The sequence below is a fragment of the Pelodiscus sinensis genome, chromosome 6, assembly GCF_049634645.1.
Source record: "Pelodiscus sinensis isolate JC-2024 chromosome 6, ASM4963464v1, whole genome shotgun sequence".
Taxonomy (NCBI): Eukaryota; Metazoa; Chordata; order Testudines; family Trionychidae; genus Pelodiscus; species Pelodiscus sinensis.
The window spans coordinates 14,752,675-14,776,708 of NC_134716.1; the positions used below are offsets into that span (position 1 = coordinate 14,752,675).

Genomic DNA, 24,034 nt, shown 5'->3' on the forward strand with positions numbered 1-24,034 from the left:
ATAAAAAAGCAAATTGAAAGAGCCAGACGAATACCTAGAAACCATCTACTTCAAGACAGACCCAAGAAAACCAACAATAGAACACCGCTTGTCATCACCTACAACCCCCAACTTAAACCTGTCCAACACATTATCAATAAACTACAGCCTATATTGGAACAGAATACCATACTCAAAGAGGCTCTGGGAGACAGACCCATAGTCTCCTATAGACAACCACCTAACCTCAAGATGATTCTTACCAACCACCACAGGACATACCACACTAATACCAACCCTGGTACCTTCCCTTGCAACAAACCCCGTTGCCAGCTTTGTCCACATATTCATTCTGCTGATACCATTATTGGACCTAACCAAGTGAGTTATAAGATCAAGAACACATATTCCTGCGCATCCAGAAATATAATCTATGCTATCATGTGCCGAAAGTGTCCGTCTGCTATGTACATTGGACAAACGTCTCAGACACTTCGCCAAAGGATTAATGCCCACAAAACAGATATCAGACAAGATCACAAAGAGAAAACAGTTTCTTGCCATTTGAACCAGAAAGGACATTCTCTCAATGACTTAACCACCTGCATTCTGCTACAAAGACCTTTTACATCTGCACTTGAAAGGGAATCCTCTGAACTGTCATTCATGTTAAAATTCGACACTTTACAAAAAGGACTTAACAAACATTTGAACTATCTCACCCATTACCAAGACAGTTTCCCCAATTATCACCTCTAATACCATTAACTCACAAACATCCCACTCTCCCTACCTCTAATATCATCAATTCACAGACACTTACCTTCCTTCCTTCCCACCCCCCCTCCCCCGCCCTGCATCCTCCTCCTGTTCTGCAATGTGATTTGTCCTTTTCATATTTGTTCATTTTTTTTAATTGTATCCTTTGGTATATATGGTTGTGACTACTTTCTTCCACTATTTGATCTGAGGAAGTGGGTCTGGCCCACGAAAGCTCATCATCTAATAAACCATCTTGTTAGTCTTTAAAGTGCTACATTGTCCTGCATTTTGCTTCAGCTACCCCAGACTAACACGGCTACATCTCTATCACTATTCTGTAAACTGTGATACCCTCACGAGGAAGTGAGCAGGGATCGTCGAATTGAGGAAGTAAATGCGTGGTTGTGCAGGTGATGTCGGAAGGAAGGCTTTGGTTTCTTCAACCATAGGACTCTGTTCCGGGCACAAGGATTCTTAGGAAGAGATGGAATCCACCTAACAAAGAGAGGAAGGAGCATCTTCGCGGGCAGGCTTACAAACCTAGTGAGAAGAGCTTTAAACTAGGATCATTGGGGGACAGTGACCAAAACCCTGAGTCGAGTGGGTAAGTCAGATACCGGGAAGAAATGCAAAGAGGAATGAGCAACAAAGGAGGACCCCTGATTCGAATGGAAAAGATAGGGCAATCAACTGGTTATCTGAGGTGTTTGTACACCAATGCGAGAAGCCTGGGCAACAAACAGGAAGAATTGGAGGCTCTGGGCCAGTCCAATAAATATGATTTAATTGAGATAATAGAGACTTGGTGGGATGACTCGCATGCCTGGTGTGCTGTCATGGAAGGGTATAAACTGTTCAGGAAGAACAGGCGGGGAGAAAAGGAGGAAGAGTTGCACTATATGTAAGGCTGTGTCCAGACTCAGGGGGTTTTTCGAAAAAAGTAGCCTTTTTTCGAAAAAACTTCACCTGTGTCTAGACTGCAGCCGTGTTCTTTTGAAATTAAATCGAAAGAACGCGGCTTTTCTTTCGACGGCGGTAAACCTCATAGCACGAGGAAGAATGCCTTTTTTCGAAAGTGCTCTTTCGAAAAAAGGCATTCTTGAATGCCAACAGGGCTTTTTAGAAAGAGAGCATCCAGACTCACTCGCTGCTTTCTTTCGAAAAAGCGGCTTGCTTTTTCGAAAGTACTGCTTGCAGTCTAGATGCTCTTTTTCGAAAGAGGCTTTTTCGAAAGATACTTTCGAAAAAGCCTCTTTCAAAAGAAGCTTGCAGTCTAGACATAGCCTAAGAGAGCACTATGATTGCTCAGAACTCTAGTATATAGAGGGAGAAAAGCCTATTGAGAGTCTATGGGTTAAGTTTAGAGGTGCAAACAACAGCAGTGATGTTGTGGTTGTTGTCTACTACAGGCCACTGAATCAGGTGGATGAGGTAGATGAGGCTTTCTTCGGACAACTGAGAGAAGCTTCCAGATCACAGGCCCTGGTTCTTGTGGGGGACTTTAATCACCCTGACATCTGTTGGGAAACCAATACGGCAATACACAGGAAATCCAGGATGTTTTTGGAGAATGTTAGGGATAACTTCTTGGTACAACTGTTAAAGGATCTGACCAGGGGGCCATGCTCACAAACAGGGAGGAGGACAGCAGAACAAGGAACAATGGTCTCAAGTTGCAGTGGGAGAGGTCCAGATTGAATGAATATATATATAATATTCAATTAGGGAAAACTATTTCACTGGGAGAGTGGTGAAGCACTGAAATGGGTTACCTAGGGAAGTAGCGGAGTTTCCATCCCTAGAGATTTTTAAGTCTTGGCTTGACAAAGCCCTGGCTGGGTTGATTTAGTTGGGATTGGTCCTGCCTAGGGCAGGGGGCTGGACTTGTTGACGTTCTGACCTCTCTTCCAGCTCTATGGTTCTGTGATTCTATGACACTTAGATGTCAACAACCAGACCTGTCCCCTGTAGATTATCATAGCCTTTTCCCTGGCTCGTACAATACTTACACACAGCTGCTGGGAAAAGTGTTCCCAGTTGCCAGCAGTATGCCGAAGGCATATCACTATGTTGTTCACACCTAACAACTACATTACAGTTATCCCAGCATCTGGAGGAGGAAGAGCTGGCTGGTGTTAAAACCTAGAAAGATGTAGGTTTTGGTAGGGGGCAGAGGAAAACAGTTTGACAATGTTTTCAAAACAGTGCAACCTCTGTGAGTTAAAACCATACATCCATAAGGTGTGGAGACAGTCCACAGCTTGATTCCTCACAGATCCAAGCCTCTCATATAAATGCATATGGAAGAAACCTATTCCACCACTCACCTAAGAACCTGCATCCCACGCTTGCTGATGATTACCTATACTCTGTTATACATGCATTTGTCACTGCCCAACTGGAATATGGTGATGTCATGCAATTAACCTTACAGGCATTAGCTGTGAAAAATCTGCAACTGGCTCAGATTGCAGCATCAGCTCTCTTCAGCAACTCAGGTACCAAGAATAGCTCACCTAGACGACATTCTCTGTTGATGGAGCCATGTAGATGAGTATACTCGGCAAAGGGAAATGAAGCGGCAATTTAAATAAACGCTGCTTCATTTACATCAAAATAGCTGATTGTCGGCTGATGGTCGGCACAGCGTGGTAATCTAGACGGGGATCAGCCGACTCCAGAACCTGTGTTGTCAGATCCTTTATGCTTGCTTCCCTAAGACAATGCCAAATTTAAAAAAAAATCAAATTCCCTGGAGAATATAATCCTGTTTATTGCATATATTAATGCAACTTTCCTGGAAGAGAGACAACCTCTTCAATGGAAGTAGGGGAATCATTTTTCACATTTTATTTTTTATTTTTTACATAGACCTGATGATGACAATGCCAGCGTTTACTTATTTTAATCAGAGTGCTCAGCCCTCCTACTGGTCTGGTTTCTGAGGTAATTTACTCAAATGGTGTTAATTAGTGCAGCTGTGAGAGATAAATGTAATATTTAACTCTCACGCAGTTCCATTTTCGGCCTCCTGGTGATTCCAGCTATGTTTCCTAAAGTAATAATAACAGATACATGTATACTGAAAGAAAAATTAAAGGACTCTTAGCTGTGGTGTGTAATTGTAAATGAAACATGGGACAACAGCAAATGGTCTTTTGATCAAGCCTAGGAATGTACAAGTGAAGATCAGGATACCTCTTCAGTAAAGATTTTACCCAGAGTAAATCATTTGAAATAAATAATGTTAAAAACTTACAAGCATCAGTATAACGTTACAGTCTTTGGCAGCATTTTTTGCACAGTGCTTAGTCTCCTTTTTAAGTATTATTTATCTGAGCCAACAGACTTAGATTCTATTCTTGACACTGACACTGACTCATCCTATTACCTCAGAGCAGACTTTTCACCTCTCTGTGCCTCCATCCCCCTCCTTGTCAAATGTAGACAATATTTACTACAGTCTGTGACATATCCTATAGTCTGCCATATCCTTGGGAGACTTTATTAAGTAGCTTCAGAATCCACTGTATTAAATGAATGGTTTATGGGTTATTGTGGGCTGGGATTGCATGGAACCTTTTTTGGGGGCGAAGGGAGAGGTTGGCAGATGGGAGGCCTAAGGAGTCAGAGGACTATATTAAAGAATGTTCCAGACAGGAATGGAGTTTTGGAAAAATAAGCATCCAAGTGTTTTTTGTGAAGGAATATCTAATTTTCCATCCCTGGTTATGCAAAAACTTTGCCTTTTGAAGCTATGCTCTGAGGCACAGGCTATTTTTTGCTAATCACCTGTTAAATGAGCACACGATTGAAGACCGATAATGTATAAAGGAAAGATTGAACTAGTTATCATGGCTCTGGTCCTTACTCTGAGATAATTATAAATGTGTTGCCACAGGGAAAATCCATTTGTGGGTTTGGAGCAGGTTGAGCAACTTGCAGCCCATCAGGGTTGTGTGTGTGAACTTAGGACATTTTGTTCACTATTGCCCATGCACAGGGTTACCCGGTTCCACTGGTTTCCACCCACACAGGTTATTTTCCTACCATTATCACTAAAGTGGCACACGTGTAGCAACAGTATGTAAAGTGAAATGTGTGCTAATTGACACAACATTGACTGAAAGAGCCACATGCTCCCTCTGCAACCAATCAGTGTTGCTACAGTTCAGTCGACACACCATGCAAACGCTAGATACTAACGCGCAGTTAGCAAAACGACTCTTTTCTGAGAGATTGTCTTGGTTATGACAATGAAATAAAGGAAGACCACTGCATTGGTTGCCCCTTGTTGATTTAGAGGGGCTAACATCTGAGGTTGGAGCTGGGGTAGCCTCTGGTAAGCTTCTTAGCATGTGTGTAGATTCTTTTATTTTTTGTAATTTTTTTCCATTAAAACATAACGGAAAAGATAAAAGAGCTACATAGTAACTTATAACTGCAAGCCAGTGTGCTGTTTATAGCCTCTAGAGAGAAAGCAAAGCATAGATACTGGCCTGGTCAGGCAGTCTAGCTTGCTGGGAATAACACGTAGTAGGCAGGGAAACTGTAATCTGGAAAGCCCCTGATCAGGAAGAAGAGATGTGGGTCTAGGGTTACCAGGTGGCCTAAAAAAAAATACCGGACACACTTGATCTCAGATTGTGGAGGGAGGGGACCAGTTGGGAGGGGAGTGGGGCTGGCCAGGAGAAGGTGATAGAGGGAAAAACCGGCCGGTAGGAAGCAGGGCTAGTGGGGGGAAGGGGTGGAGAGGGCAGCGGGCTTGGCTGGGAAAGATCAGGGGAGGGGAAACCAGCCGGTGGGAAGCAGGGCGGGTCGGGGGAGATCAAGAGGAAGAGGGAGGGAGAACCAGCTGGTGGGAAGCAGGGCTGGTCGGGGGGAACGGGGCTGGCAGGGTGGAAGGTGAGAGAATCGGCCAGTGGGGAGTGAGACTGACCTGGGCGCACGCAGCTCCCAGGGTGTTGCCTGTCCCGTGCATGGTCCTGGTGAAGCACAAGCGAGTCTGGCTCCAGGGATTCCCTCACGTCCCCGCCCACCCCTCACGTAGTTGCGTATTGCATGGCTGGGAGACATGCTCATGCAGTGTGAGCGTTTCTAGCTGCCAGGCAGTTTGCAACTACGTACTGATACTCCTAATAATAATAAAACTTACCTAATTAGAAAATACCGGACATTTCATATGACTGGTATTTTCTCAATTTGTTTCCCAGACAGAACCCTCAAATACTGGATTGTCCGGTTCAAAACCAGACACCTGGCAACCCTATGTGGGTCTGTATCCAAGAGAGGTAACAGCTGAGAAGCTTTGAGTGTAGAGTTCGTATCCTTAATGAACCCTGGAGAGAGAAAACACTAGTTGCCGTGAACTGTGATATTGCCAACTGAATAATTTGGATTAATTTCACCTTCTGCATCTGTTCCTGAATTGTCTGTGACCAGACTGTAAAATCTTCATATATATTGGATATTCTGTATTTCTTCTGCTCATAATTCTTTGCCCACAAATAATTTCTGTGCATATTTGCAACTTGCATTGTTTGAGAAATATGTAGATTGCTTGATATTATTCCTGTCCTTGTATAGGATTACTTAAATAATTAATCAGTGCAGAGCAAATTTTGAATTTTACTTTACTTCTGAGGCTCTTTTATGACTCTTCCCCGTCTACTTCTGATCCTGCCTCTTTTTCTGTTGCTTCCTGTCCCCTCCAATTTATCAAACACACCAAGCTCAGATGCTCATTTGTCTGATAAATTTCTCTGAACTTTCTTCCATGCTCCCCTTATGCATGAACTACCCTCCCTAAAAAATCCAAATCTTCAAATTATCTTGCTACTACAACACTACTACCAGTAATAATTTTAACATAAAAAATTGGGCTTTTGGTGGGTATTCGCCCTACCAGACTTTTTGTGCTGAAATATTTGTGGAGAATGAACACTGGCTTATGAACATAATCAAAGCTTTCTTCCAAATTTGAATAAATTGCTAGAGAATTTTTTTGTGCAATATATACACAGTTCTAACACTTGCCTACTTCAGAAGGTTGCTGTAAGGTTTAATTAATTATTTGTGAAATGTCCTGATGTCTTGGATGAAAGGAGCCATAGAAACGCAAATGGATTCTTCTTGTGTATTAATTATTGGATTGTATATTGATTAATACTTAGACGGGAAGTTCTCTAATGGGAAATAAATTCACTTCCTTAATGTAAGCATCATTGATTCTAAAGCTCTGATGAATGCACAGCCAAGAAAGAAGGAGATGACAAACTTCCTATAGAAATGAAGAAAAGCTATAAAGGAAGATGGGAGAGAAAGGAATAAATATGATGACCCATGTGCCACTGCTCTGCATCAGTGAAACCCCGATTCAAGAAAGCATCCCTGTTCAAGACAACATTCACGCACATGCTGAAGTCATCCAGATAATGGGCCTGAGAGAACAGGAAGCAAAAACAGACCTCTCATTTCCCAATGCACTATGCAATACATTACATTGAAAAAACAAACAAACCGTACTTTAAAAGACTGTTGAGGTTGCAAACTCAAGCATTCCAAAGCTAGAAAATGCCAGCATAAGAACTATGCAATCTTGTGTCTGCATTATGACACAGTCTTTAATTACATAATTACATATCTGTTCCTACCCCTGTGCCCCTCTGCTCCTGTCCATTCCTGCCACTTGCTCCTGTCCCCACTCTCCATCTATTACCCCCCTCATACTCCTATAATCCCCTATTACCTTCTCCTCTGCCACATTCCCTACACTTCTACTTTCCTCTCTGTCTCATTGCTCTCCATATCAGTGCTTGGTGTCCCATAGCTGGGAAGACTAGCTGCAGGGAAAATCCTGCTTTCACACCTGCAGTCCAGAGATGGAGAATGCTCAGTAGAGACTCTTCAGAGAATTTAGCTGTCAAATTACAACAATTTTCTATCGGAAATGGGCTAACAGATATTTTGAAGGCTTAGTATTTGCTCAGATTTGTGCAGGTCTATATGGGAATGGCCAATTACAATAATGTGCACCGCTGACTAATTTCAAGACCCTTCTCCAAAGCATGGAAGAGCTACAGCTTCTCTACAAAATAGCTCTCTGAATCTTTTTAACATGGGTAAAACAACATATTTTTCCTTTAATTTATTCTTAGAAATGGCTGAAATATTTTAATTGAAACTATCCAAAAATATTCAGCCTGAGACAGACACCCAGAATAGAAAATTTCATCCATGGTAGCTAGATAGTAAACATAAACAGCTGAAAACAGGGACTTACAATACCAAGTGTTAGATGACTTTTACTATAGGCTATATTGTCAGCTCTGTCTATAACACAGTTATCCCTGATTTGCCTGTTTGGGTGTAGGTTCTACACTACCAAATACTTATGGCTTGGCTGAATTTGGTCTTTAGTCTTTTACTGGCTCTGGGTAGACCCTGTGTAGTGAAATAGAGTCACAGTGGACAAGGTATAAAACCAGATCAAAAAGGAGTATGAGCAGCAGGACAGCAGCTATTAATCATCAGGGCTGGATAAATTATTCCTATTTAAAGGTGAAATTCACAGCCCTATAGAGGGTCTGCACAAGACCCAAACAATCTTATATAGTCTGTTAAGTGGTACATGGGATTTTGGGCAAGCTTGCTGCACTGGGGTGTTTTCTAGTTTAATGTAATGCAGGTATACTCAGGCTCTGGTCAAACATTTGCATTTAGCTAGAAGAGAGATAATCAAAGCTGCAGGGTTTTGAACAAGTGATTTGCATTTCAAAAGTCTGAATAAATACTAGCAAAAAGGGGTCTCAAGTGTTTTGGGTGAGATCAAACAGAACTATTAACTAATGACTTAAAACAAACATTGTTATTTGTTAATCAGTCATCTGAATCCTGGGTAAGGTCATATGTTGAAACAGGATAGGAGGGATGGTAACCTAATTCTTAACAATGAATTTAAAAGGCACAGTCAGTGACTGAGAAATGAAAGAAGATGAAGTTTAATTTTTACTCTTCAGTGAGGAATAGTGTCCTGAAATGTGTCATTCTGTCACGAAAATAACCTAAAAAGATGGGTGACCAATTTTCAAATATGGATAATCCAGATCAGGCCTTTGGATGCTTAATTTGGCACTGAGGCAGACAAGTAAGTACCAATTTGAGTATTCGGCTCAGCAATGTAGCTGCCCTACTAGATTATTATATCTGAAAGCTGAATCCTTTGTCAGCTAAGTGCAGAGTTTTAAATAAAATAAACATCATAGAAGTGTAAAGAGAAATGAGCCACCATTAAATGTACAGTCAACTCCAGAACAGTCATTTTATGGAAAAAATATGTTATGCATAATATTAATTCATAAAGTCAAAGAAAACTTCACTGGATGTGGGGTGACTGGATGATAAACTGAAGTGTCTGTAACTGTTGTTTTAACACATTCAAGACTGCACTTACATTTCATTCCGTGAAATGCTCACTAATAGTTACAAAAGATTCCTTCCTGTGGTTTGTTTCCTGTTTCTCTCTGTTAGATTATATGGTCTAGGTTTACTTTGTTCTGCCTCAGTGCAGGAGGCTGGATTTCATTATTTCTTGAGCTCCATTCAAGCATGACATTTCTATTATTCAATAATCTGCAAGAACCCAGATTGCTCAGATACATGCCATAATATAGAGCCTAAAGAGAAGAGAGCTGGAAACTGTTGGTGTAAACCAAGGGAGGGGAACCTAAGTCCCAGGAGCCAGATACAGCCTCAGGCTTGCCTGGATCTAGTCCCTGAGCCTCAGGGCTCTCCACCCAGCATCGGGGAACCAATGCTGATGCTTCAGCCTCCCCCATCCCCGATCCCACAGCAAACCAGAATGTGAGGATTGGATTGTTTGTTTGTTTGCTTGCTTGCTTCTCTCTTCAGTGAGACCCTGATTGATCTTTCTCTGGATCACAGGCCCCTTACCCAAAAGAGGTTCCCCATCCCTGGTGTAAACTGATAGACTGACCACAGATTATCACTATTTAACACACTGAGTAGTAAGGCAAGGCAATGTATGCTTCTAACACGTTAGCTGATCCAGTTGAACCCTAGGCAGAAATCTTCTAGGAGTGTGAGCTAGCATATTCTGAAAATATAACTGTGGCTGGGTCTCCCGGGCAGCAGGGTGGCCTAGTGGTTAGGTCCCGGTGTTAGCTGGGGGCCCGGGATGTAGGATTTCCGGCTGCTTTTCAGAATCTGTTCCTCCAGTTTGGGGCATGCCCCAAAAGTCCAATTTACTTCTGGTTCTCCCACTTTGTGCCAGGGGGAGGGCTTGGAGGCTTATGTCCTCCTGTGGCTAACCCAGCAGATAATTCTGGCTCAGGTCCTGCCGACAGCAGAACCAGCTCCTGCCTCTTTGCTGGTCAGCCCCTAATTGAGCTGGGTTCTCTGCTTTTATTCTCCCTCCAGTCCTGGCATTAGCTGCAGGTAAAATGGGGCAGGGCTAAATGAGCAAAAGGCCTTGTTTAGGCCCTGCACTGCCAGACCCTCCTCTCACTCCCTCACGCATTCCCCCACCTTCCTTATGACCGCCATTGGGGTCTGGCCCTCCCCCAGCTGCGTTCCATCCCCCTTGGAGAAAAAGTTTGCATTTGCATGGGCCTTCCTAGCACAATGTTGAATCCAAAAGGAGAAAGGGTTGGAGGGAGAGGTACCACCTCATAATTCTGGGGTTTGTCTTTTCCATTGCATGTAGCCAGTGAAGAGGGGCATGGTCTGTGTCTTCCCAGGAGGTAATATCAGAGGGTATGTCTACACTACCCCGCTAGTTCGAACTAGCGGGGTAATGTAGGCATACCTCACTTGCAAATGAATCCCGGGATTTGAATTTCCCGGGCTTCATTTGCATAAGCGGGTCGCCGCCATTTTTAAATCCCCGCTCGTTCGAACCCCGTGCCGCGCGGCTACATGCGGCACGAACTAGGTAGTTCGAACTAGGCTTCCTAGTTCGAACTACCATTACTCCTCGTGGAATGAGGAGTAACGGTAGTTCAAACTAGGAAGCCTAGTTCGAACTACCTAGTTCGTGCCACGTGTAGCCGCGCGGCACGGGGTTTGAACGAGCGGGGATTTAAAAATGGCGGCGCCCCGCTTATGCAAATGAAGCCCGGGAAATTCAAATCTCGGGCTTCATTTGCAATTGCGGCATGCCTACATTACCCCGCTAGTTCAAACTAGCGGGGTAGCGTAGACATACCCAGAGTGAGTCCACTACCCATTTCACCACTAGCACCTCCTCTTCGATTGCAGAGTAGGTCTTCTCTCTGGGAAATACTGATGTAGAGGATCGGGAGAGAACAGCTCTGAGGCATCTGTCTATAACAAGAACTCCCTTGAGAAGTCAGGGCTGTACAGGACAGGTTCTCAACAGAGCTGGGCCTTTAGGGCTTGGAAAGCTTCCTCACAAGCTTGAGTCCACTGGATTTGGTTTAGACTCTCTTTCTTGAGGAGGTGGGTAAGGGAGACTGCAATGGAGGAGAAGCCCGGGATGAAGCGGTGATAGTACCGGCCTGTGGGCCACATGCAACCCACAGCCCATTTATTTGCAGCCCACGGTGCGGTTTGGGTTTACGCGGGGCTCAACATGTGGCCTGTGGGTGGGATCCTTTAAACATGTCCTCCACTGGGAACATGCTCCACAACGGCAAAGTGTCTCCCACATGGGGTGAGCATTGAAAGACGGGCTGGCTGGAACAGATGGGTACAGAGTGTCGGCATTTCTAGACCTCGGGGAAGAGGTGCTGGGAGTGCTGGGGCATTGTGTGAAAGAAGCTATTTGCATATATTTGCATATATATTTGCATGTATATGCAACCACTCTTAAGTTGCAGCCCTTGGCATGCGCTGTGGGTATCATTGTGGCCCCCAGGACTTCCAAAGTTGAATAGCCCGGGATTACATGAAGTCAAAGCACAATTTTTATTTCCCTAGTGAGGGCAAGGCCTAAAATGCACACAAGGGAGTTGGAAGGGAGGAAAGTCTCCACAAAAATAACTAGTAGGAGGAAGAAGATGTGATGAGTGGGGCTGGGATGCCTATGCAGCAAGAAGTTAAAATTAACCCTCTATTCTCTCAACTTTAATTCACATTTTCTTCTGGCCTGCAATTGTGTGAATCAAATCAGTTTCATTCTTTTAGACTCCCCTCCTCCTGTACTTCCAAACATATAATTTACACCATCTTAAACCTCTGAACCTCAGACATACACAGGCATATTAATGTGTACAAATTTTCCAGTGCACATGTATACACATACAAACAAGTTATTACAAAAACAACCTCTTTTTCTTCATCCAGTCATGGTGAAGAAATCCTTTTGTCACTTTTCATTCTCCTTATCTCCAACTTTTATGTTACTTTGAAATTTTAGTTACCAGATAGCATGGATGTCTGCAGAAAAACATTTAATACTTTTGCCAACTCAGATAAGCACTCCGGGGATGCTTGTCTTCCACTGAACCTATTTACTTTTTGTTTTCTACATTAGGTGAATAAGATGGGGAATGAATTCCCTGCTCAGCAGAAGTATAACCATGAAAGTGCTAACCTCACAGACTGAGTTAAAATATAATGATCAGAGTGGCTGAAAGCCCCTTTGATCAGAATTCAGTGGACAGACCCAAATCACAGAGGCCTAATGATTTTCAGTCTTAACTTAGTTCCTAATGAAGTGAAGTTTATCTTGGAAAACCTTTGTCACAGTTGGACATAACCAGTAATTTTTATTCTCAAGACTTCTACTGAAGGGGGAAGCTAAATGATTCTCAGCAGTTTGTCCGTACAGGACAAGGTTGAAATGTATTTTTATAGGTAGTGTAACAAAGAATGGTCTTCATCCTAGTCCCTGGGTAACATCACAAACCACCACACAATTTACCAGCATTATCAGTTTCTGCCTGGGAGAAGCACTGGAGTGGAAGAGGGAGGCCATGCAGGTCAAGGCTAAGGTGCATGCACACAGTTATGAGAGGAAACTTGCACTGCCTATGCGAGCAATGTGTCTAGCTCTGAAAAGTGTTTTTAGTCACATACTTTCATGTGACTTAGGAACATCATTTTTGTGTATGGAGTCACAGAGATCCTTAAAATGCAGCTTCAGGGGACAGTAATTGAATTTAATAGATGACGTTCTTGGATAAGCTTCCCTCAGTTTAAATCTGCAGGTGGGAGTAAATAAATCTAATAGAAACTGTGGCTATCAAGCAATACATTGTCTCTATTTGGGAAGTGTTTTGTGGAGGGGCGGGGAGTGGTTCACTGCTGCTGCTCCTCTCTCCCCATCACTCCTTACATATTTAAGAATGAAAAAGGTACTCGGTAAGCAGTGACCTTTGCAATAGCTTTCATCTCAATTGGGCTTAATAAATAAAATCCCTTTGTGAAGCTAAAGCAAAGTTTCAATAAGAATGTACATGCTAATCAGAGATGCATCAATTCCATCTGTCTGTCTGTCTGTCTGTCTGTCAAGGTTTAATATCACATCACTGGGTCCCAGTGCTGCAAACATTTCATAAGTGCAATTAATTGTATTACTATGCCTGTTACCACAGAGAGTGTGTTTGTCTCTGATTTAGCAACAGCACTCTCATGCCAAGACCTACATTGGAAAAATAATACTCTAGTCACTGTATCCAGTAAGAAGAATTGCTGAATGGTGTATGTGAACAGATTCTTAGACCTATCTCTTGACTTGTAATGAAAATCTGTTTTCTTTTTGTCTCCATTACTATGTGGTTTCATTGTGGTTTTGCATGGAAATCTATGCCTGCTTTGAAATGGGTGCCAGAAATCTGGTCAAAACACTATTTTGTTACTAAGCTATCTTCTCCCCTTTTTCTTACTTCTTCCTCCAGGCTTGTGACCAAGAAGTAGACAACATTGGAGGAGTCATGCTTCACACGGCCATATCATGCTGGCAGCCATTCCTAGGTCTGGCTGTGCTGCTTGTTTTCATGGAGTCCACCATAGGCTGCCCAGCACGCTGTGAGTGCTCAGCACAGAACAAGTCTGTTAGTTGTCACAGGAGGCGCCTGATCTCTATCCCTGAGGGCATCCCCATTGAGACCAAAATCCTGGATCTAAGCAAGAACCGACTGAAGAGCATCAATCCTGAGGAATTCACATCCTACCCGCTGCTCGAGGAGATAGACCTCAGTGACAATATTGTTGCCAATGTAGAGCCTGGAGCTTTTAACAATCTTTTCAATTTGCGCTCGCTGAGACTGAAAGGAAACCGTCTGAAACTCGTCCCTCTAGGGGTATTCACAGGGTTGTCAAACTTAACAAAGCTTGATATAAGTGAAAACAAGATTGTCATTTTGCTGGACTACATGTTCCAAGATCTGCATAACCTGAAGTCCCTTGAGGTTGGGGACAATGATTTGGTTTATATATCCCACAGGGCATTCAGCGGACTGCTTAGCCTGGAGCAGCTCACCCTGGAGAAATGCAACTTAACAGCTGTACCAACAGAAGCCCTTTCCCATCTTCACAACCTCATCAGCCTGCATCTGAGACATCTCAACATTAACCTTTTGCCTGCATATGCCTTTAAGAGATTGTTTCGCCTAAAAGACCTGGAGATCAACTACTGGCCTTTACTGGACATGATGCCTGCCAATTGCCTGTATGGTCTCAACCTCACTTCTCTCTCAGTCACCAACACCAACCTGTCTGCAATACCTTATTCTGCTCTTAAACACCTGGTTTACCTGACACATCTAAACCTCTCTTTCAACCCCATAAGCGCCATAGAAGCAGGCATGATTGCAGATTTGGTGCGTCTGCAGGAACTGCACATGGTAGGGGCCCAGTTACGTACCATTGAACCACATGCTTTCCAAGGGCTCCGTTTTTTGCGTGTTCTTAATGTGTCCCAAAACCTATTAGAAACACTAGAAGAGAATGTATTTCATTCCTCCAAAACTCTTGAGATCCTCTGCATTAACAACAACCCCCTGGCTTGTGATTGCCGCCTCCTTTGGATATTACAAAGGCAGCCCACGTTACAGTTTGGTGGCCAGCAGCCCATGTGTGCCGGCCCAGACAGCGTCAGAGAGAAGCCGTTCAAAGACTTTCATAGTACTGCCCTTTCCTTTTACTTCACCTGCAAGAAGCCCAAGATACGAGACAAGAAACTACAGTACCTGGTAGTGGAGGAAGGGCAGACAGTGCAACTGATGTGCAATGCTGATGGTGACCCTCAGCCTACCATCTCCTGGGTGACACCACGACGGAGGCTGATCACGACTAAATCAAATGGAAGAGCCACAGTGCTGGGAGATGGCATGCTAGAGATCCGATTTGCTCAAGATCAAGACACGGGAACCTACATTTGTATTGCGAGTAATGCAGCTGGGAATGACACATACTCAGCATCCCTTACGGTAAAAGGATTTACTTCAGACCGTTTCCTTTATGCCAACAGGACCCCTATGTATATGACAGACTCCAATGACACCAGTTCCAATGGAACCAATGTGAACACCTTCTCTCTGGATCTTAAGACAATACTGGTGTCCACAGCCATGGGCTGTTTCACATTCCTTGGAGTGGTTTTATTTTGTTTCCTACTTCTTTTTGTGTGGAGCCGAGGAAAAGGCAAGCACAAAACCAGCATTGACCTTGAGTATGTCCCCCGCAAAAACAACGGTGCTGTGGTTGAAGGGGAGGTTGCTGGACCACGGAGGTTCAACATGAAAATGATTTGATGGTATAATGTGAGCAGCGCTTTTCTCTGTGGCATTATAACCAATTAAACATGCCTGGCATGTGGAATTGCCAGGCAGGGGCAGCTCAATGCAGTTGTCACTGTGTCAAATGGTTATGTGGAAATGGAAAGACTATTTGGGGGTGTACAATAGAGCCTCCTAGACTTGAGGCATGTCTGTCAGGGCCTTTCAAATCGTTGGTAAATGGTACTAATTGTTTGCATTGCAAATATTGGCATTCTGGGGATCTCAGTAATGAACTGTTGGCTCATGTTCATGGACAGTTATTCAACATTTTCTACCACTACAAAAAGAAAAAGAAAGAAAAAACCTACAGTGTAGGATTTACATATTTAAAAAGACACATTTGTCTAAAACATACTCTGCAGTGAAATTTGTATCTATAGATCTCATTTGTTAAAGCCTTGCATCATACCCTAGAATTGGTTCAACACCACAAAGAAATTGAACTTATCTTTTTTTTTAATATACATATATACTGTGTACATTTTAAAGCAATATGAATGAGAGGTTGTGCTTTGAGCTATCCACCAAGACTGACCCAAGTGTGATGTCACTCCTCCCCTTAACTACACTCAAACTCCAAATTAAACCTCTGTAGTTACCAATGAGATAACCCAAGATACTTTTGTTTTCATGTAGAAGGCCAGAGAGGCATAGAGGCATAGCTTAGGGCAGAAATGTTCTGCTCTGTCGGTCCTCTCTTCATATAAATAAAAGGCATGTGCCTAGTTTTGATACAGAATGGAGTATTTTTTATATCTGTGATATCACACTGGACCAGCTTACTGTAAAAAAGCCCTGGTTCTCACCCAGGAGAGTCCAACCTACTATGGATAGCAGACATATATAGGAGATTAATTATACTTTGAAAAAAGAGATTTGTTTTTGTCACCCATTGGTTGTAATTTACAAGCCATGTTAAAATGTTAATGTGTCCTGGGAGGGAGAGGGAGAAAGAAAGAAGAAAACGTGTTCTGTGTACTCCTAGGGTAATATGGTCACCTTAGTATTTGAGGGAGTGAATTAAAATGTACAAAAACTCTATTGATCGAAATGAACTCTTCTCCAATGCCAATAAACTTGGGTTGTCCATGCATAATACAAGGACTGTACTACTAAAGAATTGTTGAATACATGATAGCCTCCAAAAGGCCAAAGTCACTGTCAAGCGCATCCCACGTATCTATAAATAACATACAAACACAAAAGCTAATTTCAGCTTTTCTAGCTGCCATTTTAATAATTGTATTGTCTTGGGGGCTTTAGGGACGATGTCCCAGAGCAGGAGGGGACAGTCTGTTTTGTGTTTTTGTGTGGAGAAGGCTAGGGGAACATTGACTATGTGTTTGTTTTGTTCCTCTAAAGATCATGCAAAAAGGGCTTGGAACTGGAACTGTAATGTCATCTCATTGTACTATTTTCAGATTCTTGGTGGGAGGAGTTGTGTTTAACTACCTTTTAATGTCCTAATACATATGAGCCATGGATTCATTTATTTAAATGTATGATTTATTTGGAATAACTTTCTATTAGAATAATAATCCATGTGCTTAACCAGTATGAGTACAAAAATCAATCCACGGTGAAATGTTCAAAAGTGTCTAAGTGACTTAGGAGCCTATGTCTCATTTTGCAAATTGACACAGACACTTTGGAGACTAAATCAGACTGATTACTGTGATTGTCACTTCTGAAAATGTTACCCATGCTCCTTGGCTGAGATGTTCATAGCAGAGCTATGGAATTCAGACACCCTAATTCCATTGCTATTAATACTAGAGGGTTCTTAAATCCCTTAGGCCACATTCCTACAATGAAAGCTGTCCAGACAGATCTCTGATCTAGATGCAGGATCAGGATCTATGCTGCTTTGAAAATATCAACCTGTTGTTTTCAGCAGCTGATCTCAGTTCAAACCATTGCTATGTTTCATGTATCTGGATTTCAAGAGGAAGCTGAGAACTATGAGGGTGTTCCCTTTTATAGCACTACACTAGATAACTGAAGATTTACCTGCTGAATAAATTCAATGTATTATCCTTTGAAATTAATAAAATGAAGTTACCCCTGAATAAACACATGACAACAGATTGCTTTTGCTGATCAAGCAGCAAAGCCACTGAAACCATGTGACACCATATATGGACAGTAACATAAATAAATAAATGAGCGGGGAAGATGGCTGAATTGTCAGTTGGAGACATTTCCATTTGCTTTTCTCTTGTAATCATGTATTCATTAGCAATCCATTTCCCCTATAGTGATGATGACCTGATTTAACTCAGACAATAACATGAACATTTTGCGCAAAAGTGCTGCTAGTCTCGTTAGTAAAAATCTAAGCGGGTGAATTTTTTATTGCTTTAAAATACGCACAAAAGAAGAAAGTGATGGGGAAAACAAGGGGAGCTGTGTTCACAGAAATTAATCTAGAATTAAGTGTGTTTTCAAGTTCAATTTCTATCCAGCTGCTGAACTCTTTTCTTCCTCCCCTTCCCCATCCCCCAGATACATCTCACCGTGGAAAAAGTAATGCCAAATTGATGATGTAGTTGTTGCGCTGATAGGGTATCTTATCAGTACTAGAAGTGGTCATTTAGTTATGATGCAAATGGTAAAATCCATAACTATGGAGGCCTTGCAGAGACTTAATTCATAGGATTACACCCAGCAAGAGGTAGAGGATTATAGTACATTCTGACTTTTGTTGCCCAAGCACCGCTATTTGCTTGTAGGCTGATCCTATTACCCTCATGCTCAGCAGTACACTACTCCTTAAGACAGCCCCAGTTATTTCAATAGGCGTTTGAAAAGAGTAAAGTCCAACTTAACATGAGTAAAAATGGCAGAAAAGGGCACTAATCATTTGGTTTTTGGCTTCCTTTAGACCTGATCCTATACTCCTTGGGCATGTGACATTGACTTCACTGGGGTGAGCAAAGAAGGCAGGTTCTGGCTCAAGGTGAGCAATTCACTGCTCTGTTTGTAAACATAAGGGAGCAATGTCCAGAAGTGTATTTATTCTGCCTCTTATGCACCTCCAATCTTTGTCTGTTTGGACCACTTACACACCTGCCTTTGAAAGCAGGTAGTGTCTTTAGCTTCCTTTACTGTGGGCCAGATTAGTTTGAGAGGAATTAAATTGAGTGTAATGGGTTTTGTCTACTGCTCAAGGGTCCACCATAGCATATTCCCAATGCAGGAAAGTGAGCACAAATTGAACTCTTTGCCCTTGCTTTTACTTGTGTTTTTTCTACCTCTAAAGAGCTCGTTGTGGGGACTTGCAGACAGTGAAATTCCATCCTGTAGTGAGTTAAACACCAGAACTGCGAGCAGCACCAATGCCAGGCATAGTTCTTTTGAAAGGAAGTAGTTGGAAGCACTGAGAGTCCCAGAAGTCCCAGCTAGAGCATGCATTAGAGAAACTGAAGAAAGCAGTATGCTTGCTCACCCCTTTCAAAGTCTTTGAGACACAGACAGCATCTTGCAAGTCAATAAATCCTCCTGCTTTGACAAGTGAAGATCACATTGCATATCTGCCTTATAATCTGCAGCCTATGTGATTGCTCTGATGCCCCACAACTACAGTGAAAAGGAATTTGCAGGCATATCAAAAGGTGTTATTAGAACACCATGACACTAGGGTGGATAAAGGGCATCTGAGCACTCTGACATGTCTACCCTTTGGTCTACCCCATGTGACACAGCGTATTAACCCTACACTGGGCCTGAAGGAATTAGAGAATGATTCTAGGTCCAGGTAGCACTTCCTCTTCAGACCTGCAGAGCATGCTCAGCTGGAGAGAAATCTTAAAAGGGAGCAACGCAGTGTTGAAGGGGGATATAAGCACATTCCAGTTTCACTCCTTCTCTGATTTAAAGAGGGGAAGGACTCTGCAAATGGAAGATGGAGCTGAACTTATCCTCCAGTGAAGAACCAGACTGAAAAGCCTTCCCCATTGAGGGGCAATCTGGGCATGTTACCCACTAGGTCACCTGGCCTCTGAAGGTTCTATTACATGCTACAATACATTTTTGTTCTGACCTTGCTCATCAGTTAGGAAACATCCACTGCCAACATCCTACCAATCAACTTAGCTAGATTCACTGAGTTTCCCCCCACCCAGGCAGCCCAGCCTATCCTTGTTCTATATTCTGCCTGCAGATGTCAATAGCTGGCAATATTTTCAGAAGCTATTCTTGAAATAATGCAGGTGTTGTTAGAGGGCTAGTGGTGCAATATGGTGTGTTAAGTGCATGGGGAGGGGGGACGGGGGTTGAGGCTGCCTCTAAAGATTTCCTCTCTTGCATGACCAAAAATCTACATTTTCTTTCCTGTATCATCATGACATTGTATCTGCTAATGATGCCATCACTAGGTAGAAGGGTGTGGAATCACACCCACCACATTGCAAAATTCCATACAAATCCAGTTATGGTATTCGCTCATCATTATTATTGCACATTATTTATAAAATGGGAGTACCCAGAAGCCCCAGTAAGGATAGCCACCTATTCTGCGAAGCATTTTATAAACTGATAGATACGTGTTCTTTCTCCCACAGAATAGGTAACACTTACTAACTGCAAAATGCCAAAAGACACTATGTACACATATACGACCGCCCCCAAAGTGAGTTTAGCCATTATTTGTTGCAGATTTTGTGGCTGGCTCAGTGAAGCCCTCTAACCTGTGAGTGCTCTCCAAACCTGCTCACTTCCAGGTGTTCTTTGCTTTCTCATCTGTTATCATCTTGAGGAAGCCAGCTGTTTGTTAACATCCTTTCCACTGTGATTGGGAAGAGGCCAGTTGACCTGCACTGCACCTCAGAGGTATGCCTCCTTCTCCTTCACCTCTCACTGTGGAGAATCCACTTCTTTCATCCTTCCGTTATTGGTCATGATTTCCTCTTTCTTTACTCCAGCCCTTGCATGGTATCATTCCCTTTCTTTTGTGATGCCTTTCTAGCCTGTCCTATTAGGGTGGCTATCTTGGCTCTTCACTTGCTCTTTGTGCTGCCTCCTCTCTCTTCTTATTAGCTTTGAAGGGGATAAACCTTCATCCAGTGGAGGGACCCAGTAGAAAGAGGAGAGAGAACCTGCCACTTTCATTTCTCAGGCGTCCCTCCTGGATCAACCTGCAATGAAAGACACAAGAAGGAGCTAAGAAGACAATAGACTATGTCTCTGGCTATCCTGAAAGAGGAGTGACTTCTACTAGACGTAGCTAAGAATTCTGGTCACATCCATGCCAAGAGATGCTATTGGGAAACATCCGCCATTTATTGTGGGTCCCTTGTTCCCTTTAATTCAGCTCCTCCTAACACTTCTGCTGCATAAGGTAGTTGGTTAACAGAAGCTGTTTAGAAGGCTCGTGTGTGTGGCTTCCCCATCCTTTCTACTCATCTCAGATCACAAAATGACCAGACATAAAGGTTAAAATGTAGGACTGTGTAGCTCATCTGCTCCAATCCTTTCCTCTGGGTCTTAATTCTTATATCCTATGGCCCATCTCCCCAAAATTCATGGGTAGTCCTCCCCTGCTCTGAGCAAGCCTATGACGAGAAAGATTTCAGAGACAAATAACTGAAAAGCCATTTGTTTCATGCAGTAGTTAAGAGAAGATTAATTGTTCTTGGGGTGGGGTTAAAAGTTAAGTCGCTGCCGTGGGAAATAACAAACTATGTGATAGATCAACTAATCATTGGGTTGGTTGCTGGAGAGTCACTGGGGAGAATGAGTGAGATTTTTCAAAGCCATATAAGTGATTTGGATGACTAGCTCCTATTAAATGGAATGGACTTGTGGACTCAAATCCCTTAGGCAATTACGAAACTTTCAGTCTGTTGCTTAGGTGATTTTTTTCTCCATTTGTTTCTCTTCTTATTCTTCACGCAAGCACCCTCCACATAACTTTGACCCACAAGTGCCAATATATAGATTTGGAGATATTTAAATATTTGGGATCTAAAGCTCGACGTAGAAGATTACAGTGTGTGAACCTCTCCCAAGAACTTGGTTGGAATTAACTTTCCCTGCAGATGACACCAGCCAAGTTTTCCACAGTTCTCCTGGCTACTGAGATAATCGCATGCTGACAGTCAGTTGAATGAGTCTGATTTTTTCCCCTTTTACTAGGAGCAGGTGCTTTGAAATAATGCCAGCCTGAAATAGAAATCTTTCTTTATAGCATGGCCAGAATGAGAAAAAGCACTGGAATAGTCAAGTTCCCTTTTATTTTATTTTTAAGGAAAACTTTATCCCTAATATGCAAAATAGAAGTCAACAGATAGAAGGTTTTCATTTTGTAACTTGCTAATTGACATTTATTCTTACAAGTGCCAAAATATCTGCATCTAATGAGCAGAGGTGTTAGAGCAAAATAATTGAGGCCAGACTTATCTCATTTAGGCTGCTGAAAATCAAGTTTAACTCCATATAAAAGTGGCATTCCTGATTTACATTGGTAAAGCTTATATTGGAAGCTGGCCCTTTGTTTTCCATATGAAGAGGGCTAGCATGAAAAACATGAATTTGTTTTATTTATTTTTCACCTCATTGACATACCTTCTGTTCTGACTGGGTTAATAGTTATCATTGCTGGCTGAGCAGGTTATGAATATTCAGACTTCCAATAAATAAACAAACACAACAAACACAAACTAACAAGCTGTATATTGCAACGTATGGTAATAGCAAATCACCTACCATATAGACTCACATATAAACACAGAATTTTAAGCTAAAATTTCAAAATAACTGTTGTGGTGCAGTCAATTTATCCATAGGATAATAATGCTGTATTATTTCAGAATTAAAATTATTATTTAATAATTTATACGTTTATTTTATGTTAGTAAATAGAGGCCAGCATGATTGGGCACCCAGTGTGTTAGGCACCATACAAACATGGTAAATGACTGTCCCTGCTCAAAACGAATTTACAATTTTAAACTTACGTGAGTATATATGATAACAAGTCTCCGTTGGGGAGGAGTTGCCATAGCATATAATTTTTATAACATTGTCACACATACTGAAATCCATCTGCAAGCATCTGTAGTCTTATGTATATGTTTGTGTGTGCAAAAAAAGTTATATTAGATTTTTTTTAGACTTAAAGTATTAAATGTGATTTTAAAAGATAATGAGGTAAAAGCAGCAAAAAAGTTGTGTTGTATTTTATTTTAAATATAATGATCATAATTATGGATGATAAATGAAACAGCCCTGTTTTTATGATCTATGAAGCAGATGGCAACTAGGGTTTGCCTGAAAGCTTGTTTCATGTTTAAACAAAATATTGCTAATGCTAATGTCAAAGAGCTTTGTTTCTCCTGAGAACTATCCTCAATGTCTTTTTTTTTTTAATTTCATTTTGTTTTGATCTTAGGAATTATGTCATGGTGTTTATCAGGCTTAGCCAAAATAATCAATTCATGGACTTATAACATTTATTTAAAAAAACTGAAGAAAGTTTACCCTTCCATAGTAACTGTTCATCTGTTTCCAGGAGGGTAATGAAATGTAACCAAGCAAAGGAAAACTGTATTCTACTCACATTGAGACCTGAACTCTTTAGTCAAAATTCTAAATGAAGCCTAAGAAAGGTGTGAACAGTGTAATTCATCTCAAAGTGGATCTTGATAAATTTACAAATGGGATTATTTGACTAGGTTGTCTGGGATAGCAAGGGACTGGACTAAGTGACCCAGATGGTCCCTGCTATGTTCCTATTACTATCATCAGCTACAGGTTAACAGCTTGAACCTTTTGAATTAAAAGTATGCACCTGTACTATTTCAGGTAAAGGACTAAAACTCCAAACTTTAACAGCTAGAGTGCACCAGTCATTTGTGGGGGGACCAAGTCCTGCAATGTAGCATATGGGTTATAAAGGACCTCACAATGCTGCTTCAGTATCAGAAAAATATCCTAATTATGAGTACATCTACACAGCAGGGCTAAAGTCAAATTAAGCAAGGCAACGTCAGTTGTGTAGCTTAAGTTGAAATAGCTTAATTCAGCTTTTGATGCTATCTACACAGCAGGAAGTGGAAGGAAGAACACTCTACCTTTGACTTCCCTTACTCCTGGTAAAATGAGGGTTACAGGAGTCAGAGTAAGAAGTCCTCCAGCTCGACATTATTTCAAAATAAAGGCTTTCAGTGTAGACATGCTCTTTGTTTTTTCAGAATAACATCAGTTATTCCAAAATAATGCTGCTGCGTAGACATACTCAGGGGCTGTGTCTACATTGGTGTGATCTTGCGCAAAAGTGGCCACTTTTGCGCCAAAACTTGCTGCCTGTCTACACTGGTCACGAGTTCTTGCGCAAGAATACTGATGTTCTAATGTAAGAAATCAGGGCTTCTTGAGCAAGAACTCTGATGCTCCCGCTCAGGAATAAGCCCTCTTGCACAACTGTTCTTGCGCAAGAGGCCAGTGTAGACAGGCAACATGAATTTCTTGCGCAAGAAAGCCCTATGGTTAAAATGGCCATCAGAGCTTTCTTGTGCAAGAGAGCATCT

General features: G+C 42.1%; 1 protein-coding gene across 5 annotated transcripts in view; it reads left to right on the forward strand.

Annotated features, from left to right (window-relative positions):
- The window catches only part of LINGO2 (leucine rich repeat and Ig domain containing 2), an 831,708-nt gene extending 814,959 nt beyond the window's left edge, over positions 1-16,749 (forward strand). For all 5 annotated transcript variants that reach the window (XM_025185824.2, XM_025185823.2, XM_025185822.2 and 2 more), the window contains one exon: positions 13,623-16,749. In XM_025185824.2, coding sequence (XP_025041609.1) covers positions 13,659-15,479 — 1,821 coding nt within the window. In that variant the 5' untranslated portion in view covers positions 13,623-13,658 and the 3' untranslated portion in view covers positions 15,480-16,749. The remainder of the gene's footprint in view (positions 1-13,622) is intronic.
- Positions 16,750-24,034: the final 7,285 nt, after the last annotated feature.